The 16,320-nt window shown below is 39.0% G+C and overlaps 1 protein-coding gene across 1 annotated transcript; it reads left to right on the forward strand.

The window, feature by feature from the left end:
• The first annotated feature begins 747 nt into the window (after nucleotides 1-747).
• Nucleotides 748-16,308, forward strand: ppox (protoporphyrinogen oxidase). The gene is given in 16 exon segments (XM_062422524.1): nucleotides 748-875; nucleotides 1,815-1,913; nucleotides 4,687-4,773; nucleotides 5,959-6,093; nucleotides 7,916-7,990; nucleotides 7,992-8,032; nucleotides 8,211-8,343; nucleotides 9,381-9,525; nucleotides 10,613-10,806; nucleotides 11,529-11,589; nucleotides 11,825-11,943; nucleotides 12,349-12,394; nucleotides 12,397-12,461; nucleotides 14,765-14,914; nucleotides 15,102-15,144; nucleotides 15,253-16,308. Coding segments are annotated over 14 exon segments (1,440 nt in total). The 5' UTR covers nucleotides 748-875; nucleotides 1,815-1,913; nucleotides 4,687-4,689; the 3' UTR covers nucleotides 15,402-16,308.
• The last annotated feature ends 12 nt before the right edge of the window (nucleotides 16,309-16,320 follow it).

Here is a 16,320-nt window from a genome sequence, read left to right on the forward strand (position 1 = left end):
TCCCTCTCTGTCTTTAAGAAGCACTTGAAGACCCAGCTCTTCAGAGAGTACCTCCTCTCTTAACTTACAACTACTTAGCACTACTTAGAAGTATTTATTTACTGTCACACTAATGTCTCTGTTGCAATGTAGCTTGAATGTTATTCTCCCTTGTAATTCGCTTTGGATAAAAGCGTCTGCTAAATGACTAAATGTAATGTAATGTAATGATTACATTGCAACAGAGTTAATCATTTTTGTTTTGCAAGACCATACCAAAAGTTACATCATCTCTAGAGATAGAAGCTGGAAACAATACGATTTTTTTGTTTGATCCATTTGTGAATATTAAGCCAGAAAGTTTGTATTATACCACATGAGAAAAGAAGTATTTATTAGTATTAATGTGAAAAATACACAGACTTTCCTCGGGTCACGTGTGTAATGACTGACAGCTCTACACTCCCTCTGCTGGAGCCCTGTAGTTACTACACAACACTACTGCTGCTGTTAGATTAGATGTTTATGTGTATAAACACATAAACATGAGGAAACACAGAAATAACTCTTCTCACAGTGCTGCAGCTGACAAAACAATATATAAAATACGAGATAAACTATAACCTTAGAGATGTAATAAGCACTCAAAAGTTCATATTTCTCACGAATCGCGATTGAGTCGGGTGAATAATGTGTTTTTTCCAAGCGGAGTTGCCGTAGCCTACATAACTGCGGACCTTGGCGGACTCAACTGCGCATGTGTGACTCACATAATGACAATCGACAACCAGTTATCAGTAGAATAGTTTTGTAACATTACACTTACAGGATATGATAATACATCCACGGTAGGAACTGTCGGACCTCCAATCGCAGGTTTCCGGTCACACATAAAGGTAACAATTGGCAGTTTTTTAACTCATTTCATTTGTTTTGAGATGAATATAAGGGAGTCTGTGTTTCTACCCATGTGTGTATTGAGATATACTGGTGTCCAATGGTCTGAATTATATGGACCTGCTGACAGTCACTGTTATATTTTATAAAGGCGAACAGTATTTTGCTCTCGCTGCCATAGATTCAAGTCTAACTAGTCCCAGTTTTACTCTAACTTCAAAGACTCCTCTCACCAACTGGAAGAAAAAATATTCCTTCTGCTACAGGATAGAATAGATTTTTAACCTTCTTCCTAAATTGCGACTCGTTTAGGAAAAGTCTTTGAATATTCAGGAAATATTCAGAGCAGTAAGTGTTGTTGGACCTAATGTTAGAGAAACGGATGCTGAGCTCTGTGACTGAGAGGCACAAGCTGAGGCTGTGTTGGCTTCATCACTGGCAGCACATTATTTGACCATATTTTCTATGAGTCATTAGAATCTATTGACAATAGCATCATTCTATAATTCTTTTTAAATTCCCAGAAGAAACTCTGTTAAGCATGTGTAGGGTTTTATGAACAACATAGAGAAATTGCAGCATTATTTGTTGTGGACAGAGTATACAGATGTGCTCTTTGTCAGGATCTGTAGTGATCTGTCTTCAGGGGTCAGAATTTCAAACACTGCCTTTTACCATGATAAGAATATTTAGATTTATGAATTGGGTCAGTCAAGGGTCTTATTCAAGGGTATACGTTTGTGGGGTGGGACACAGAAAGTAGTTCTGTTAGGGGTCTGCAGTTTTTCTCCAGTTTCAAATATAAAAGAAAGTTATAGAACTCTTCTCAGTCTAATCCTGACTCTTTGTTTACTGCAAAGTTGGACAGTTGGACAGCCAGCTGGGTGAAGGAATGAGACATCTGATTAACTAACTGTTTTCCATATCCTTATCAACAGGCCTCATTTACCAGACGCACCCTATCACGGCACGCCAGCTACATTGAAGACACACTTCGTACTTAATGTTTAACCTGCGCTGCTGTGGTCTTTAAAGAGGTACTGCACACTAAAACATTCTTTAGTGCTCATATTTTGACCTGTAACTAAATCATATGACTGTACTGTGAAGAAACGCATCAATGCTGCTGTTAATATTGACATGGACACTACCTAAACTGAACAAACAGGTCCGCTCTCCACTGTGGTCAGACAGGTTCAGGAAGAGACAGCTGGAGAGTTAAAGAGCAGCAGGGCAAGATGCAGAATGACTTCTGATTTGTTTGAATGTCAGTGTAATGTCTGTGAGCAACTCCTGCCCTCCTACCTCACACAGGCACACACACCCCTCCTCCCCACTCCTCTTCTTAGCCCCCGACCTCCCCCTTAGCCCTCTGTGCCCACTTTTTAGCATTTTTCCAAATCATGCAGTGGGTGGAGTTAGACTCAGACCTAGGGGTACAGTTACACTTTAAGATTATCTGGTGGCATTCAGTCCAGACAGCATTAAAAATGAAATGCTCAAATACAACACCTCAGAGATGCAGGGTGTAGTGTTGAAATTGTTCAATATTGTATTACAGCCATGATGTTTTCCTTACATCTGGTGCAAAGAGCTCATATAATCCTTTCATAAGAGTGAGCACAAAGCAGCCAAGTAACTATTGTGGGATCTCTGTCAGGTGTTGTATAGCTAAATCTTTTTGTAGTATTCTAAATGAAAGAAAATACCTAAAAGTCAAATTTCTTAACAAACACCCCATCTTGAGTTAAGAATCAAATTGGCCTCCTCACAAAACAGCACACCACTGACCATGTGTCACACTTACATGAATATGCACACCAAGCAAACAATGATAAGACATTCACTTGTTGTATTGATTTCTGAAAAGCTTTGACTCTGTTTGGAATGAAGAATTCCATTGGGGACAACAAACTGATTTCTTCACCAAGAGAAGTGATGTTCGTCAAGATTGCAATTTAAGTCTGACTTTATTTGATATGTATATAAATGAACCTGCTGTTCAGTTTGATCAGTCTGCTGCTCCTGGCCCCTCCCTCCTAGATAAAGAGGTGAAATGTCTGTTTTATGACTACTGTCTCCTACTGAACAAGGACCACAGCAATAGCAGGACATAGTAGAAAAGTACAGAACTATCAGAACTGGACCATGGCAGTAAATATGAAGAAAACTAATGTGATCATTTTTTAAAAATGCCTCAGATTTCATGAGAACAAATTCCATAAATGATCGTATCAGTGAACATAGTATGAGTTATACCTACCTTGGTATAAGGGAGTATGCAATACATTCAATCAAGAGAACATTTTATAATTTCCAAATTTCAATTAAATTTGCCTTAAAATATGTGATAGTGTCGTCCTGCCCTTTGCACTGTATGGGAGTGAAATATAGGGTCAGTCAGTCATAGCTAAACCAATTTGGACAAACATCCAGCAAAGTCTTTACATGTAGAATTCTGCAGATACATTTTACACATACACTGAAAAACTCCAACATATGCATGTAGAGCAGAATTAGGCAGACACCTACTGATAAATAACATTCAAAAGAGAGCATTCACATTTTTAATCACTTAAATTCAGCCCCCTAGACACCCTCAATTCCAAAACCCTCGAAATCCAAGAGCTGGGCCCAGAAAAGACTCTTCTTTGTCAGTTGGTGCTGAGACTAACTCCCCCCTTCTTTGAACAGTCTCACATCAACACTTCTTTCAAACACCAATCAGAGTAAATACAATGATAACACAGTGTAAATAAACCTATTTAAAACAGTGGAAAAAAGAAATAAAAGACAAAGTAGATTTGAATGTTATCTGGCCCTAAACTGACATTATAAATGAGGAAATAGGAAAGTGTTATCAGACACCTGGACCCTACTGTATATTGTGCTAATGTTTTTTTATTTTTATTATTGATGCTTTGGCAGTATTGTTGTCATGTCGGAAAAACACATTTGCATTTGAATTTAAAAGAACTCTGCTCATTCAATTTGACCAACTTTTTCATAGTAAGTATTAAGTAGTTGAGGAGATTTACTATATGGAACAATACAATCATTCTAATATCCATTACAAACTCCTGCAGAGAGGTATCAAGAGGACATTTAATCTTCCAACTGGTTCCCATCATGCTGGATCACTGGGAAAGACTCATTTGTTCTGTTAGGAAGATCCTCAACTCTACTTTACAGGATCAAACTCTGGATAAGCAATGTCTCTAGACAGCATCTGTGATGTAGAAACTATTCATAATAGCAGCTGTATAACAAAAGTGTCTACAGCAGCTAGTGACCTAGAAGCCATAACCCCTACAACCTCTGCTGCTCTCATCGCTACCTTGCCTCTTTCAAAAGAAGATTTTTTTTGCTGTCTGTAAATGGAAACAAGTTCAACAAATGTCTAATTTGTTTTGGAAAAGGTGGACTAAGAGAAGGAGTACCTGCCACTGCTTTAGGAATGTCAGAAATGGAGCAAAGTCAGGTGCATTTCATTCACCTGAGAAACTAGTCATTGTGGATGAACCTGTATCCTGCAACTCCTGGATAATGGAGAGAGTTATTGAAGCTGTTTCAGATTAGAAAGGACAAGTAAAGATCAGGACCTGGACAGACCTGTCACAAAAATGTAATCTTCAGCAATCCTGATGGATATCTCTTGACATGAATGGCTTTGATGTGACTTACAGTTTGGTTTAGAGAGGACTAAAGGAACGGACAATGTAATTGGAAGGTTAACCTTGATCATTTGTACATGAGTCACTTAGTGTTAAAGCTGTATTGTTATTAGTTGTGATTTGTGCTTGAATTCAGCCAATGAGAACAGTTGCAGTCCTTGGAGGGGGGATTGGGGGTTTGGCAGCATCTTACTACCTCTGCAAGAGCCCCCACGTTAGCAAGGTAAAACACACACACACACACACACACACACACACACACACACACACACACACACACACACACACACACACACACACACAAACAAACACAGTGTAGGTAGAATAATCTCATGAGTTTAGATATTAGTTAAAGCACTGGGTTTATCAAGGTAAAAGAAGTTTGTATGACGTCACGTGATGTTCAGCTGGTCTGCTGTGATCATGTCATTGCCAGCTGATCCCACAGAGGGCTGCTGAAGATGAAGCAAACATGAACATTACTAAAGACTGTGCAGGGCCTCCTGCAGTGTTTACAGCAGTTGCAGGCCATCTCACCTCAAATAAAGCCCAACCCCATTATCATCATTAAAAGGATTTCACTTTTAAGAAACAAAAAATGTTATAAAGGGAGCTATGTCATATATTTAGTGTGACTATTGCTTAGGTTGTTATCTAGCTTATCTCATCCAGTGTACAGGTTCCAGATTCTTCCCATTGAAAAGTTGATGGAAGCGGCCATGTGCTGCACTTCCCTTGATTCAAAATCAGTTATTTATTGACTTTCTGACAATAAGCCTTTCTTACAGTAAATTAATAGAATCAAACAAAGACAGCCATCCAGGGCTTGCTTTTGAGCCCGCACCAGACAATTGAGAGCAGTGGGTACAGGTTTTTTAACACTGCATAACCCTCATTACAGTAGTAGCTATAAACACAAATTGTCCAATGAATATGTTACTATTCAAAACTTCCTCACATAAACCGCAACCATGACATGGCATGGCAGGCCAGGATTAAAACAACAACAACTGGCTTACCTGTGTCCACTATGCTAACATGAGTTGAAAAGTGTGATTATGTCATCATAATCCTCAGTGTCACTTAATTATCTTTCAAAAGAAAAACGTGTTAAATTCCAATTTAATGCACATACCTTTTTTTATTGATTGGTATGTTATGATTTATTTAGCTGCATTGCCTTATGTGAATAGCTGCACTAGAAATATGTTTAATGAAAAAAATGCAGAAATATGTAATATTAATAATACAAGTGAAAATTAGTGAAAACTAATCAAGTATAAAAACAAAATAGCAAATGACTTTGACCACTACAACACTGCATTCCACTAAATTTGTCTTTCATTTTTGTATTTTTCAGTTTCAGTTTCAATTAAGCATATTGTTGAATCAACTTATTATTCTCAAGGTTGTTACATTGGAGTCCAGCAGTCGTTTTGGGGGATGGATGTGGTCCACCAGGAGGTCAGATGGTGCAGTGTTTGAACATGGACCTAGAGGGATTCGACCTGCTGGGGCAGTGGGGCGCAACACGCTCAATATGGTGAGTTTTACCATAGTAACGAGGGTGAAGTCACAGGTGTGTTTACCCATGATTTTTGTCATCACCATATTTTAAAAGCATTTTAAAGGCACTTAACTGTTGTATACACAGTCTATTTATGATGTTGTATACACAGTCTATTTATGATGTTGTATACACAGTCTATTTATGATTATAGTCAAACAAAAGATGCCAACAGGCTTAAAAATCAGCAGTTCATTTTTGACGAAAGGCCCATTCTTCATTGAAAAAAGAATGAGTTAATACAAAATTAGGAAATATGAACTGGTCAGCTTCATGTTTATTGGTCCTTAAGAAGTCAAAATATTGAAAGCAGACCATAAAGCTTAAACACATGAGTGACCAAGGTGAGGAATCCCCTCCAGCATAAAGGCCTTTTGTTTTAGTGCATTCACTGCCATGCTGATCCTCCCTGATGCAGTAATGATTAGACCGAGGTAAGTATACTGCCTCGTGTGCTCTAGCACGGTGCTGCCCAGGCTCAACATGTATCTGTGTTGCTGACACCTGAGCTTTTTTTGGAAGATCATAACTTTTGTCTTTTTTTGGATTTACTGCCAAGACCCAGGACTGGCAGTACTGCTTCAGCTGATCAATGAGCTGCTGTAACCCCTGTTCTGAGGGTGACAGTAGCACCAGGTCATCAGCAAAGAGCAGGAATTTGACCTCTGTTTCTTGGAGTCTAAGTCCAGGTGGCTGTAGACGGTTCCAACTGCACCGCTAACTCATTCATGTAAATATTGAACAATGTTGGACTCAGACCACAGCCCTGTCTCACTCCTCTATTTTGAATAAAGAACTCGCCCAATTTTAATACTTGATCTCTCTCTCTCTCTCTCTCTCTCTCTCTCTCTCTCTCTCTCTCTCGCTCTCTCTCTCTCTCGCTCTCTCTCTCTCTCTCTCTCTCTCTCTCTCTGGCTCTCTCTCGCTCTCTCTCTCTCTCTCTCTCTCTCTCTCTGGCTCTCTCTCTCTGGCTCTCTCTCTCTCGCTCTCCTCTCTCTCCTCTCGCTCTCTCTCTCTCTCTGGCTCTCTCTCGCTCTCTCTCTCTCTCTCTCTCTCTCTCTGGCTCTCTCTCTCTCTCTCTCTCTCTCTCTGGCTCTCTCTCGCTCTCTCTCTCTCTGGCTCTCTCTCTCTCTCGCTCTCCTCTCTCTCTCTCTCTCTCTGGCTCTCTCTCGCTCGCTCTCTCTCTCTCTCTCTCTCTCTCTCTCTCTCTCTCTGGCTCTCTCTCGCTCTCTCTCTCTGGCTCTCTCTCGCTCTCTCTCTCTCTGGCTCTCTCTCTCTCTCGACTCTCTCTCTCTCTCTCTCTCTCTCTGGCTCTCTCTCGCTCGCTCTCTCTCTCTCTCTCTCTCTCTCTCTCTCTCTCTCTCTCTCTCTCTCTCTCTCTCTCTCTCACTCTCTCTCTCTCCGTGTGTATTAAGCTGGCAGAATATAAAGACAGACCATGAACAGACCTGAACTAAAACTTACATGATTAGTGAAAAGGCTTATAATAGACCCCCATCTACAAATGCTATCTTTCAGTATCCCACTATACACATACTTATGTGTGTGTATGTATGTGTGTGAATGTACTGTATATATATATAAATAGACTTCTGTCTGATTTAGTTCTGTCCAATACAAGAATTGTTGGGCCTCCTTCTTCCATTTTGTGAGATGTTGTGTTTTGTGGAATCCCAAACAGGCTGCACTGAAACTCCTAAACATCCACAGATTATAATAAGGCTGCCTTCAATATTTCAGTAGGCATTCAAAATGATTTCATTATTAAAAAGTGTAATGTGTCTGTTTATCTGTGTAGGTGGATGACCTGGGTCTTGCCGGAGAGATTCTGCCAGTCACCTACAGTCATGTTGCCTCCAAGAACAGATATTTATAATGTTAACAAACAGCTCCACAGGATGCCTTCAGGAATAAGGTTGGAAGGATGGAAGAGAATAATGATTATGTTTGGCTAGTTAGTAGTAATTAAAGCACAAAGGTTATTAATATTCATTCATATTATTATGCCAATGCATCCAAACTGTGGGTGTTATTCATATTTTCCCTTTTTTCTCTCTCTCTCTCTTTTCTGCCCATCTCTGTCATTCTTTCAGTGGACTTTTGCAGACAGTCCCACCCTTCTCGCGTCCCCTCCTGTTGAGTGTTGCCCCGGAGATGCTGGTAAAGAAAGGCAAGAAGGAAGATGAGTCCATCCATTCATTTGTTTCTCGGAGGTTTGGAAAGGAGGTGAGTTGGCACTCTCAGAACATTGTCAGAATGATGTTAATTCCAATTTTTCCTCAAAGTGTAGTAATGTCCTAACCTTAAACCAGCTTGATGTATGAACCACTGACTGTGAATGGTTTCTTTAATCTGACACTACTAAAAAACTAAAAACCCCTGGAAATCAATCTTGTTCTCATCAATATCCAAGACTGTTATAATCCCCCAAAACCAAATTCCATTTGCATTCAGTATATTGGAGATAACCACCTTTTCATGTGCTTTTTCACCATTTTTTTTTTTTAACCAGGGACTCTATTTTCTGGCATTGAAGGGGTTAAAAGTCTGAAATTAATTAAATCAATGGTTGGGATCAATAGAGGAGAAGTGGATTAGAAGATACATGCAAAAAAACTGGAAGAAAAATTCTCAAATATGCCTTTTTTTATGGCATCAAACACATTGGACACTTTTGTCCAATGTGGTAAATGTGCCGGAAAGTAGATTTTCTCAGAGTTGGAAGATGTCATACAGGATTGGGTTTGGAATTCAAAAATATGTGAACAATTATTAACTTTTACCAATTTCAAGGCTCTTGCTAAAACCACTATGAAATAGTCACAAAATGAAAATAGGAATTGGACAAAAGTGTCCATATCAGACACAAAGGTTAAAACAATACTAAAGTTGACAAATTCAGACTGCTAAAAGTGGGAATGTGGATTTCATTCCCTATCATCCACATTGGTGTCATTTTTGGAATAGATTTTTTTTCCGCAGCCAGTATGGACAGGAGGAAAATCTCCCTTAATGTACACATGACACGTGAGCATTGTATTAAGATAAACTTAAAGAGATGTGAACCTCTCCTGTAACAGCAATTCATAACGGTAGTCTGTCATATTGCCTTCTAATTTCTAATTTTCCTTGTGTGTGTGTGTGTGTGTGTGTGTGTGTGTGTGTGTGTGTGTGTGTGTGTGTGTGTGTGTGTGTGTGTGTGTGTGTGTGTGTGTGTGTGTGTGTGTGTGTGTGTGTGTGTGTGTGTGTGTGTGTGTGTGTAGCTGGCAGACATAGCTGTAGACAGTTTGTGTCGTGGTGTGTTTGCGGGGGACTGCAGGAAGTTGAGTGTGCGCTCTTGTTTTCCTGTCCTCTACAATGCAGAGCAGCACAGAGGTTCTGTGACACTGGGTATGCTGTTGGGCACAGGTACAGTCAGCTGTTACTATTCTGTTGAAACTGTGATTCAACCACACAGCACATTTTTAAAGCTTAACTTAGAAAATAAAAAACATGCAGTACCAGATTTTTTATCAGCACCTCTCTGATCCCAAAAAAATGTAACACTGAGCTTCACAGAAGTATAATGTATGGGTAATAAACACAGGCAAATAAGCCTGTTTAAGAAATCACATGGCTGTAAAGATTAATGACCAAATCATGGTGATCTTTTGACCTCAGATCTACCTTCACAGTGACAGGACTACTGCAATGGTCTGTTGTCTGTCTCTGCAATAAGTCCATTCACAATACTGCTGCTAGCGTTCTAACAACACACTGAACTAAGTACATCACACCCCTTCTTCAATCTTTACACTGGCATCCAGTTAGGTTCAAATAGATTAGATTAGAAATAGATTCAAGTGCTGCTGCAAGATAATAAATCACTTACAGGAGCAGGGCACTAATATGTCCTGCCAGGATATGCAGTAATCCATGAGCACACTCCCAGACGGCTCAGTGATTCAAAGGCTTCTGTTGTTGTATTCATTGATGACTATTTCATCGGCTATAGAAACAATGGACCAAAATCTTTTATGGCAGGATTAAGAAAGTGGATGTCACCCTTCTTTGCCAGGGCCAGAAAAAACAACAACAAATAACTAAACATTTACAATGATACACACAGATGGAACCAAATGATTGATACCCTTAAATGTTCTACAACTGAAGCCCCTTTGTTTCAATGGCAAAAGTACTATACTACTCCTAATTAAACCAGGGGCTGTTTATTGCTGTGCTGTTCCATGTCTTACCTTCAGCTTTATTTTAGTTTTCTCTTAATTGGTTTGATGTGGAGATATAATGTGTTTCTGAGTGTTATGTTAAGCCTCATTCCTTCAACCACTCGACACAGTTAACACATAAGACTTGGAATATAATGGAACTTCACTGTAAAACAGGATTGTTCCACTGTGTCTCGGTGAGATTAGTGCTAGTACTAATGCTTACTACATTTTGTCTGTAACCTGTGTACTACTATTGAACTAAAGTTGTGTGTATGAAACAAATGTAGGTCCCAATCACGTGATCCCTCCTGGGCCTCTGAGTCAGAGATCTATTAAAGAGTCGTGGGCTCAGTGGTCCCTGAGCAGGGGAATGGAGTCTCTCCCAGAATCTATCACAGAGTTCCTAGAACAGAGTGGGAGAGTACAGCTTCACAGAGAGGCAGCTGTTAAACACATCAGTCCTTCGGCCTCTGGTTGGACGGTAAGTGAAGAGACTATAAACTTCAATATTCCAAATAACTCAATAATATTAATGTAATGCCTCATTTGAATAATTTAGCAAATTTGGTAACATTTTCTAACAGAAATTCCACATGTTAATAACTCAACTGTAAGTTTTAAAGCTCCATAATGTTTGCTCATCTAGCATCATGGCTCAAGGGATGGAAATGTTGGTCTGTCCTTTGTCCTCTTGTCCGTCTCCAAACCACGCACTCACAGCTCAGTGTTGGTTTCAGTTTATTTAGCTTAACATATCAACAGAGACAGAAACTAAAACTAAACCAAAATACTACATTAGGATTATTATTCATTCTTCATTACAATCTCAACAAAAGAAAGTTCCTCACTGTCAGCAGCATTCTTGAATTTGGGTCTCTTTCCTCATCCTCTTTTTCTCCTCCTTGCTTCGTTGTTGGTCTTGCAATAGATGAGATGGTCAGAAACCAATCAAAGACATGATACCACGCTAAACTTAGTTGTTGAACACGACACACATTAAAACATGTCTGAGGAGGGCTTCCAGGTGGAAAACAATCATTCTGGACCGCTCTATTCTCATAATATTGTGTTATTTGTGTGTGTGTGTGTGTGTGTGTGTGTGTGTGTGTGTGTGTGTGTGTGTGTGTGTGTGTGTGTGTGTGTGTGTGTGTGTGTGTGTGTGTGTGTGTGTGTGTGTGTGTGTGTGTGTGTGTGTGTGTGTAGATCCATTTGGAGGATGGAGTCATGACAGCTGACCACATCATCTCTGCACTACCCGCTAAAGGCAAGTGATGAATAATAGGATATACAATTAAAAATGTTACCTTAGTATTGTGTGTTCCTAACATCTAAATAATAATGTTATATGTAATTATTAGGTTTCTGAAAAAGCTAATGTTTTAAGAACTCATTCTAACAAATAGAATTTATGAGAAACACAACAAAAAGAAAAAAAAACAGTTCTTGCCATAACACCCTCAGCCCTATATGAAGTCATTTCTCTCTGTGCTCGCCCTCAGCTCTCTCCTCAGTCCTGCCCCTCTCCTGTCAGCCTCTCATCCAGCAGCTGCAGGACATCTCCACAGTAACAGTTGCTGTGGTAAATCTGGAATATGAAGGTTCCATCCTGCCTGTAACGGTGAGAACTACAAAGGGTCAAACACTACACCTGCACACACATACAGGAACAGAGGTTTGTGTTTTCATCACTTCAGAGGACATTACATTGAGTTACATTCATCTCCACCAAAATGTACCCTAACCAGTCCCAACCAAGTGAGGTCCCCATAGATTCATGTCCCCATAATATGAGTAATACCTCTTCCACATAAAGATGTGGCATAATCAAACCCTGTGAAGCAATACAAGCACATACTCTGCTGTAGAAACATTCTTTGGAACTAGTGACACCTCTTAGAGCAAACAATTACACATTATAATGTGGCTCTGATAATTATTCATCATATTTCTTGTGTCAGTTGTTGTGATTTACCTATAAAGTAACAACAATAATGCAACTGTGTGTTTCTGTGTTTGTTGTCAGGGTTTTGGTCATCTGGTTCCATCGTCTGAGGATCAGGGTTTACTTGGGTGGTCTATGACTCTGTTCCCTTTCCTGAGCATAACAGACCTAATGGACAGACTACTAGAGTGACGGTACACACATACTCTCACATACTCACAGACACACACAGTCTCTGTCTTTGTCATGCTCATTCTCCGTTTTCTCCATCTCTCTCATCCACTCTTCTCAAGCCCTCTCACTCTCTCATGTGTGTATACTCTTGCTCTCTCTTTCTTCTATACAGCACTGCATGTTTTAGATCTAGCAACAGTTGTTCAGCTTCAAACCTTCATATTATAGGATGGATAGATATTTGCCACCCAGTGTAAATGTAATGTCCTCTGTTAAAAAGCAGTAGTGGTAGAGTCCACCCTGAGCTTTCAGGGGCAAGCAGCTCACACATGTTGATAATCAAACAGAGCTCCAAGGCTTAAGAGAAAGTCTTAATGGTCAGTAACCTCTGAAACTGTGAGGCATCTTTAAAAAATAAAGGTATTGTCAGCCAGCTGACTAACAATCACACCATCAGCAATAGAGATACATTTAGAGCAAGTTTTAATGAATGGAGAGATTGGGCAGACCTGTCTGACGCCACAATGTTCCTGCTCATTGCGTAATTGAGCAATTTGCATTCTTATACATGGTTTTGATGGAATTACAAAAATATGGGCCTAACCCACAAACCTGTTTGTCGTAAAATATACTACAGCGGATATCCCAAAAATCAAATATAGCTGTTATCAATACACATATCAGCATAGTCATTTATATCTAGCACGGGCCTTATATTATTACATATACTGCATGTCTGTGCTTCATAAAACCAGACTGGGATTCACTTATGATACAGTCCAATTACATCTAAAAAGTATTTGTATTGAAACTGATCTAAAGAGTATGATCTATACCCGCTCTATGTGAAAAGTGTCTTGAGATAACTTTTGTTGAGATTTGGTGCTATGTTATTAAAATTCAGTTGAATGTATTACCCCATATGTATTTTAGTAAGTGCATTTCTTTTCTGGATATACTGTATACATGAAATAAAAAGTATTCAACTGGATGTTGAAGAGGTATTTGAGCTAAAATCATCTGAGCCATGCTAAACTCACTTCTTTACAAACTTTGCACATGTGGATGTTTGGACAGCCAGTTTAAAAAGCAACATTCTAAATGATCCAGGAAGTCATTTTTGGATTTTGTTATTAATTTTAAGAACAAATAAAACATAATTACCATAAGGTAATTGTGTTTGAAGTGTTCTTAAATATATCAATTGCTGTTGCTTTTTCTGAACCTTGTGAAAACCAAATGTCATTGAACATATCAAAATGCTGTGTATTTTACAACTGAGTGTGAGTCTTTAAAAAAGCAAATGTGCTGCTGCTTAGTAAATAAGAATAAAACATTCCCATGAAGTTATGTCCCACCTCTGGCTGTTAGATAAACAACAGAGAAAGTCAATGTAACAAGTGTGATGTAATCACATCAGTCTCCATCACTCACATGTTCAGCTATTTAAACATACGCTTGGAGGCACTGGAGGTTGAAACATTAACAGTGCCTACACACAACTTCTAAACTGGATAACACAGATCTCAAGTGAGTTGCAAGACATCATCTTGCATGGACCTCTCTACTGTTGACATGGCTGAATGTTTAGTAGAATTTATCAGAATGCAATCCTGGTTATTCAGCAACCACAAGCAGCCTCTCTAGAAAGGCTTTATGGTACATTGTGTCCTCTCTGGCTGCCATTACGTGACCTGTGTTATCGCTTGATCCGTAGACCGTAGATCGTTCTCTTTTCTAGGCTCTGGGATATTGTTTCAAATATAAAACCTTAATGGATTAAAAATCATAATACATAGTATAATAATTGACCTTGTTTGTAGTCCTTTCAACAGTTTTACAGGTGTCTCTCTCTTACAGTGGCCGTCTATGTCAAACATCCTTTTTGATAAATACAAATCAAAACATTGAGAAATAAATAAGGCTAATACAAATTTTGACAATTTCTGAAGTAATCCAATCTCAAAACCTAAAGGGTGCACGCTGAATGGCCACAGCGCATCTGACAATGCTCACTAGCTGGTCTCTCTTAAATTGGCTGTTTGATGCTTAGCAGGTAGTCTACAATGACTTTTTGGAAGTGTTTCATTGGAAACTCGGCTGATGAGAGAGGAGTTTTGTGCCAGTCTTTTGTCAAAGTCTGTTTACTCCTTTCACATTACATGTAGTCATGTGATCCATTATGAATATAAAAATATTGATTGTCACAGCTTTAAAACAAACTGCTGCATGTATGCTGTATGTACAGTTGTATGTACAGTCTTGTTTATTTCGAGTCATCAAGCTCAGTTCTAGTATTGTGTTCAATGGCCATGTTTCCTAGGTGATGATGGGTGGAGCCTGGTTCCAGGAAGTGTTTGGGGTCCCAGAAGCAGTCACAGATGAACGTCTTTTAGCAAGAGCCACTGAGGCAGTGCAGTGTCACCTGGGAGTCACCACAGTACCCAGCTGGGCTCGGGTTTGTCTACACAGGGTATGACAGGACTCTGTGTCAAAAAATGTTCTCTTAACCAGTTACTAATTCATATCAAATTGTTAACATTTCTAACTTAATATAAACAATATACCATTTACTTCTGTCCCATACTGATACTGTATCTTGACTATATTGCTGTTATGTTGTAATAGTGATGAATTAGTTGATGTTTTTGTCTCATCAGGATTGCATCCCTCAGTATTATCAAGGACACTTTCGGGCAGTAGGTGAGTAACCACTACACTCACAAACTGAAATTATTCAAATATTATTATAATTAGTAATTGTTATAATTTATAAATAAGTAAGATATCATTATGTGTTTGCCCTTCCAGAGTCCATGCGTAGCTTCATAAAGGAACATAATCTTCCACTATCTCTGATTGGCTCCTCGTATGATGGCGTGTCAGTGAATGATGTCATCTTTAGTGGACGGACAGCTGTGGAAGAGTTGTTGGGAACTGGAGTCAACGCTGGAATATGACAACAAATGATCAGATCTTTTGTTGGTCCGCAGATTAATGAATGTATATTTTCCTAAAGCTAAAATATTTTATATTGTTGGTCTAATGAGAGCATCCAGTCATGTGACCTTGGGAATCAATTTACATTAATTTATTTCTATAGTTTAGCATTTGAATTTTATTTTACAGTGTATTTCCAGAAATAAGTTATTGACGTTCATGGAACAACAGTATAACAAACCACAGTTTATGGACGTGTACACAAGAGTGGTGAGAATATGTATTTTGTAAACGCAATTGTGGCATCTGAGAAGTCTCAGTAGTACGATAGCTTGTGCTAACATGTGCAGTGTCAATGTGTCATGGCCAAACTGCTCCAGATTGTGCAGGCACAAGTTTCTCTGCTCTCATCATAATTCCATGTTCCCCTTAATTATATTCCAAGGTAGCCTATATTCATACATTGTCTGGTTCATAGCATCTGAAAGGTTATACATACAGGAAAGCAATGATGATAGTGTGATTTGCACTTCAAGTAAAGCCTTATTATACAAGCTGTTTCTGTTTTCCTCACCACCTGTTCCTACTGCAGCTACTGTAACACTAAAGAGGGTTTTATTACTAACTGATAGATGTGTATATGACCTGCATTTATAGACATCAACTGATTTTTATATTGTCATTATTTTGCAATCTGGAGTCTGTTTTACAGATTGTAAAGCCCTCTGAGGTGAACCAGTGATTTTGGATTAAATATAACGGCAGCGTTCAACTTTGGAGTCAAGACCAAAGATTTATCAGCTTGTGACCTTTCAGATTTAAGAATAAAAGTTACAAAAAGGATGTTAGTTTTCAATTGCCAGATTAAGAAAGAACCAGTTAGAGGTCACAAGCCAAAAAGCTGATATAAAATAAACGGACGTCAATGGCCTTTGCTGC

The sequence above is a fragment of the Scomber scombrus genome, chromosome 7 (genome assembly GCF_963691925.1).
Source record: "Scomber scombrus chromosome 7, fScoSco1.1, whole genome shotgun sequence".
Classification (NCBI taxonomy): Eukaryota; Metazoa; Chordata; class Actinopteri; order Scombriformes; family Scombridae; genus Scomber; species Scomber scombrus.